This window comes from Zea mays, chromosome 10 (genome assembly GCF_902167145.1).
Source record: "Zea mays cultivar B73 chromosome 10, Zm-B73-REFERENCE-NAM-5.0, whole genome shotgun sequence".
NCBI classification, from domain to species: Eukaryota; Viridiplantae; Streptophyta; class Magnoliopsida; order Poales; family Poaceae; genus Zea; species Zea mays.
Window position 1 is genome coordinate 147,697,705 of NC_050105.1, and position 6,580 is coordinate 147,704,284.

General features: G+C 44.9%; 1 protein-coding gene across 1 annotated transcript; it reads right to left on the reverse strand.

The window, feature by feature from the left end:
* LOC100283284 (cysteine protease 1) lies at positions 1-3,595 on the reverse strand. The gene is made up of 5 exons (NM_001156186.2): positions 3,050-3,595; positions 1,719-1,954; positions 1,488-1,628; positions 306-755; positions 1-220 (listed from the first exon to the last, which is right to left on the reverse strand). The coding sequence occupies exons 1-5, from the start codon at positions 3,516-3,518 to the stop codon at positions 107-109; spliced, it is 1,410 nt and encodes a 469-aa protein (NP_001149658.2). The 5' UTR covers positions 3,519-3,595; the 3' UTR covers positions 1-106.
* Between the last annotated feature and the right edge of the window lie 2,985 nt (positions 3,596-6,580).

Sequence of the window (6,580 nt, forward strand, 5' to 3'; positions counted from 1 at the left end):
CCAGCCATGCTTTCGTCGTGAACTACGGGACCGGGTGATCATTCTGCATGCAGGGGGGCTCTAATCATGCTGGCTGTTGGCGGCCTAATGCCATGCTGCGTTTTTCTCATGCGCTGCTCTTCATGCCGTCAGCAGCTGTGTTGCCAGGGAAAGCCCAGTGCGGCTTGGCCAGGGTGCGCTTCGTAGCCTTCACTGACAGTGACAGTGGGCTGTCCTTGCCCTGTTCGTCAAGCAGTGGATTTGCCCGTTAGAAACCAAACGAATTTGACCACTGTAGAAGATCATGAAATGGCCCGAGCATTTACCATGAGGCAGGTTCCCTGCTTGACGTTGCAGACGGGGTAGTCATGGGGGCAGCAGCTGTAGTGGTCGTCGCAGCAGGTGGCGCCCTCGAGCGGGCAGCAGCCCCAGGCGAAGCAGTACTTGCCGTACTCATAGATGCAGCAGCAGGTGGTGCTGTCGGGGCACGAGTAGTAGTTGTCGCAGACGGTGGGCGGCGGGGTGGGGGAAGGCGGGGTCGGCCCAGGGTTCGGGGGGTTGGCGCCCTTCTTCAGAGGGTACGACGGCTCAACGGCGATACCACACTTGCCGCTGGACGCCTTGATGTTGCGCTCCATCCTGACGTAGCCGGACTCGCCCCAGCTGCTGCCCCAAGAGTTCTTCACGATCCAGTAGTCCTTGCCGTTCTCTGTGCCGTAGCCGACGGCCGTGACACCATGGTCCAACGCTGTTCCACAGGTTCCTGTGAAGATACCCTGAGAGGCCAGGAAAAGATGATTAGTCACCAGTACAAGGCAGATGATTCATGGAGTTGACACTAATAGTGACAACAACGAAGGATGAGATAATAAAATGCCTATTTAACTTTATGGCAAGGGAAACATTTTTCAGAATCTTCTGCTCGGCTTTTGCTCGAAGTGGATGATAGCTCACACCACTCTCCTACCAAAGGACGTCTTTCCAAAAGCCCTCACAAAAACAGATGAAAACTCTGTGTAGCATTAAAAATTGCTTCACAAGAAGTGGCAGCATAGTCTTTGAGAAAAACAAAGGAGCATGATTCGTGCGAAGTGGTGGGGGTACTGAAGCACTATTGTATCGCAAAAGTTGCCAATACGTAATCTGAATTGTAGTAAACTAAGTCGGGGTATGAACTATGAACAAGGTATCATAATTGATGTAGTAGTTGCAACTTGCGGAGTGACAACAGAATCATTCCTTCCAGTGAAAATAACCTTGAGTGTAGAGATGTGATGTCTTGTTCAAGGCAGATTTTTTTAAAAAAAAGCAATTAGGTGACTCGACTCGAACAATCATGTGCATGTCTTGTTCAAGGCACATCTTTTTTTTTTCTTTCATGGCCATGGATATACCATCAACTGATTCCCACCCACTGATAATCAGATACTAGCTGATTCCATAATTCATCTACGAATTTAACGAGATGGTCCACAGATGAACCCAGCAGCAAGGTTAGTGTCAGTTACCGAGTTGTAGAGCTGAAATGCTCTGCCACCAGCCTCAATTGCAACACTGATGGGCTGGTTCGCAACTGCCTTCTGCAGACTTTTCTCACTGTTCGCTGGTACATCTTCATAGCTGTCGATAGTAACAACCTTGGCGTTTTTCTGCGATGAACCCAACACATAAAATCAGCAAGAAGAAAAAAATGACACTGATATTTGGAAGATCAAGGAAGACCATGAAGCGAAAAATACCCTGTTGACATCACACCGTCCGTCCGTGCCCTTGTAAGGGTAATCCTCCTCGGTGTCGATTCCGCCGTTGTTGATGATGAACTCAAACGCATAGTCCATCAAACCTCCATTGCACCCCTGGTTGTATGAAGTGTCACAGTCAACAAGCTCCTGCTCAGACAAGGAGATCATGTCGCCAGTAACAATCTGGTTGATGCCTTCCACAGCCGCTATTGTTGAGAAAGCCCAGCAACTCCCTGGAAAAGATAAACATATATCAGATTCCAGTACCAATATGTTATCAATATTATTGTTTAGTCATCCACGTCGATTAAAAAAGGCGGACAAGTAACAAGTCAGAGTTATAAACTCCAAAGAGTGAAAGTTAACCTGCAATAGAGTGGAAAACATCATTATCACTTTAGACCTAGTTTAGGTACTATAGTAATGAGAAAATCGGAGTGGATTAAGATGTATTGTGAGTGTTTTTTTATCTATTGCGGATGTAAATACTCTCTAATCCCTCCAAACCACTTCAATATTAGAGTACTCAAACTAGACACTTTATGGACATAGCATTTTTTTTAAGAGAATAATTTTTTGGTTGTGACCGGTGAATAGGGTGTGGACCAATAGAAACGTGAAACGGTCACAAGAGCCGTGAATCCGTGATGAAAGTCGTCTCCAAGAGCCTACTATCTGGAATCATGAATGAAGTGAGCATATTGGCCCAGCCACCTTGTCAGCTAGACAGCGACTGCTAGTGTAAATATCTTTCTTGGTTGCTCCTTCCAGGAAGGTCACTGCCTCGCAAGGTTTAAAGGTGATGTCCATGTTCGATGAACCTACCTACATAGTATGTGTCCCCCTTCATGCAAGGCAATAAAGATCAAATACACGGATCACTTTTCCACCTTCCGTAGCGAAAATCGTTCTACTAATATTTGTCACGCCCACGCACAAGACACAGAACCAGTACCAGTACCAGTACCAAATGGAATATTTTTAAATAGTTTTATTTGTTAGTGTGTCTCGAATTCAAGTGCATGCTAATCTATATACGCGTGGCATCTGCGCAACCACCCACCCGTTTTGGTGCCCGGCTAACGAATCGCAGAACGTGAAGCTGAGCGTTGACCTTCAGCTAGTCCCCTGCTCTCTCTCTCTCTCTCTCTCTCTCTCTCTCTCTCTCTCTGTTCATGTGGATAACAGTAACAAACTACCGCAAGTTGTGGATGAGCAGACTTGACAGTTTTCCCCATGTTCTATCTAGAATTATTCTTGATTCAGAAGCAGGAGAGGGATAAAAAAAAGAAGAAAGTGGAAGGGCGGAGATCGATATGGAAGCTCACCGCAGCTGCCCTGGTCCTTGACCTCCGCGACGGCGCCCTTGGCCCGCCAGTCGACGGACTCCGGCAGGTCCTCGTTGTCGCCGGCCAGGTACCTGTCACCGAGCCTCCTCTCCCTCTGCGGCCTGCTCCTGACGCCGAGGTAGGTGGCGCGGTACTCGTCGTTGGTGAGGTCGGCGAAGCGGTTGAGCCCGAGGCGGAAGGAGTGGACGCCCGCGTCGGCGGCGGCGTTGTGGGCGTCGACGTAGCGGAGGTTGTCCCTGAACACCTCGAACCTGCGCTCCTCCTCGCCGACGGCGTTGTAGGTCCGGCCGTGCGCCGCCATCCACTCGGCGTACATCCGCCGCGCCTCCTCCTCGCTCCGCTCGCCGTAGGAGACGATCGACATGCTGTCCGCCGCCGCGGCGAGCGGCGCGAGCAGCAGCAGAAGCAGCGCCGCCGCCGACGCGAGCGGCGTGGTGGAGGCGCCCATCTCCGCCGCGATGCAGGAACGGGAAGGCTAGCTAGATAGGGGGAGGAAGGAGCGGAACGGACCGGAGCAGAGCAGATGGATGAGAGTTGAGATGGAGGCCCTTCCTTTTAATACAAGTGGGCGAGGGAGCGGTGGGCCCAGATTCCGTGATCCCCTTGTTTTTTTAAATTCATTCGCATCTAATCTACTGGACCAGTCAGCTGTACGATATTTTCCGTTGGTTTTTTATTGGTCGTGGGGTTGTGGAGCGGAAGTGGACAGGTTGGATTGGATTGGATGAGGGCGACCTTTTTTATTCTTACCCGACTGTGTGGGCTACGAACTGATATTAATGGTTCATATTTATTTTTAATTTTTATTTTATTTTCCTATTCAAATGGGATACAGTATTATCGATTTGTGACGGGTAAGATTTACATAGATATTGATATCTTCAATATCTAACTTTAAGTGTATAAATATAGATATAAATAAAATACGAATTGAATATTGAATACCGACTCAAATATAAATTAGATATCAACACGTTTAGACGGATCAAATTCGAATACATACTGATAATATCGGTAATCGATATTTACATAGAGTACCATTTACTATCTCTAGCAAGAAATACTTTAAATTTAAAGTTTCCCAATCTCGTTTTTATCTCCAACAACTTCCGCTAAAATAGAGTCTGCAGCTGATCCGCCAATTCTGGCGCTTGCTGTATACGGTAGCGCATGACGGTTGGACGCTCGATCGGTTATTGGCTGACATACGCTGCCTCCTGCCATGCTACAGTACGAGCTATGGTGAATGCGCTGGTCCCGTCAGACTCCCAACCAGTCCAATACTGCTTCTACACATTAATGAAAAAATAGTACGTTGGAATTTTCTTTTTATTAATATGGCTGGAAAAAGAAATGGAGTATAAGATAGGATAAAATTTAAAGTATGTTGTTGAGACTTTATATAGTAGATATATGAAAGCCGTTTCAAAACGGTGTTACTGACGCTATCCACGTCGGTAGAAATTCTCCTAGCTACTTGATTGTAAATCAATGGCTCACCTTCGCCTCTCGAGACTTTAGTACTGACTCTCCTCACTCCCTCGTTACCTTCGCCTCTCGAGACTTCTGGACGCTTTGACTGCGACCGCCTCTCCTCACTCTTGCCATCTCGTCCCTCCTCCTCCTCGCTCCATCCGCATCTTCCATCTTCAAGTTGCTTCATCTTCCATCGTTTCGTCCTTACGACATCATCCGCTCTGAGAAATTCGTCGCTTTCTTCATCGGCTCCGCTTCTTCCTCGAGTTGTCAAATTAGAAAAAAGGTTCGCTTTTCTTTTTCCCCAAGTTGTGTGCTTGCGGCGGATCTGCCTTCTTCCGCTTCGGCTGTCTCCCCAATTTCCCATCTTCTTATTCCCTCGACACCCCACGGCCCCACATTCCCTTTGGGCAGCACACCAGCTCCACACATCTGACCTGTTGGGTTTGTGTTCTATTCGGTGTTTGCCAAGTCCCATTACCCATTTTCACTTATCCCAAATCGGCCAGAGGATAGGTTCTGTGCTTTCCTTTTTATTTTCCCCAATTTCTGCATTTCCCCTCCTTCTATAGTCTCCTTAGATCAGGTTCTGCAGACAAAAGCACCAGAAAATGAACATCCAAGCAACTCATTGACAAACGAAACTGAACTTTGTAAGAATCAATTTATACACTTTCTCATATCCTCAGCTCAAGCACGCCTTGCGAATTTATTTTATTAACGATACATAAAGGATTGAATTTGTATTTTAAAATCTTCATGACAGCTTCGTTTTTAACCATGTTGAGAAGTACCCTTGCTCCTTAAGGACTACACCAGCGAGGTAATTATGTCTAAAATTATCCTGTTTTCCACACGAGTAAGACGCCATTCGTCGACTGCGTGTTATGTTTTTATTATTTTTTATTTCCTCCCCAGAACTTCCTTTTTCCGATAAATCTTAATAGCATATTATTCTCGTGTATAATAATTTTTATCCCTAGTCATATGACCCTGATGTGCCAACATGGTACACTTATCCATGTTGATGCTCCATAAGCCTTAGTGGTTTTTTATCACTAAATTTATTTATTTATGAAGTGTAGTCATGCAATAAATCTTGCCAATGAATCTGAATATCATATCATTTTCGTACAATCTTAATATCTATCGTATGTCGCCGTCTCTCCAATTATTCTTCAAAATACATCCCCATGTATTGCCATGTACGTAAATGGAAAGCAAGGTAGAATTGTTCTCAGCCGTGCGCGGAGGGTGTTCGATGAAATGTCCTAACAAAAGTTTTCTCATCTATTACCATTACATGGCGTGCTTAACACATATTCACGGAATCACGGTTGCAAGACATTTGTATTGTTGTTAAGCACCTTGCATATTTTATACATTAACTGTTGTGCATATCTAACAAGACGTACTAATTGTGCTTTTGCAGGTCCCTCATCCACTTGAAGGACGTCGGCATTGGTTCACTAATGAAAACATTGTGTATGGTGAGCTGCTATCCGCAGCACGAGCTTCATCATTACAATTTCATATAATTATAGATCAAACTACATGGTGGACTATGTATTTTCATATTCATTTTGAAATCAGCTCAACTAATTATATGGACACTCACATTTTTCATTTGGTTTTTGAATATTATATCAACAACTATTATTAACATGGGCACCTGCGGCTACAAATAACTGTATAGTTCTTTTCCACCACGCTATTCATGTTTCTTGCTATTATGTGCTTATAGAAAATACTGTGGTTTTCTCACCTCCATACATGGTAAGGCTATGTTAACTCTGAATACTTAAATATGTCTTAATTTATACATTTCAAATTACTCTTTACTATTATTTATAATACGTAATTTAGTTAGAATAGAAATTTCTTATGGAAGTACATCTAACACCAATTTGTTCAAACATTTCTACTAAAGCAGAAAATGGCGACTACTCTACTCCGCAGCCTAAAACCTCAAGATATGTTGGCAACCATCAAAGTACAGGTTTCAAGAAAATGGGAATTCCATGAAAATACAAA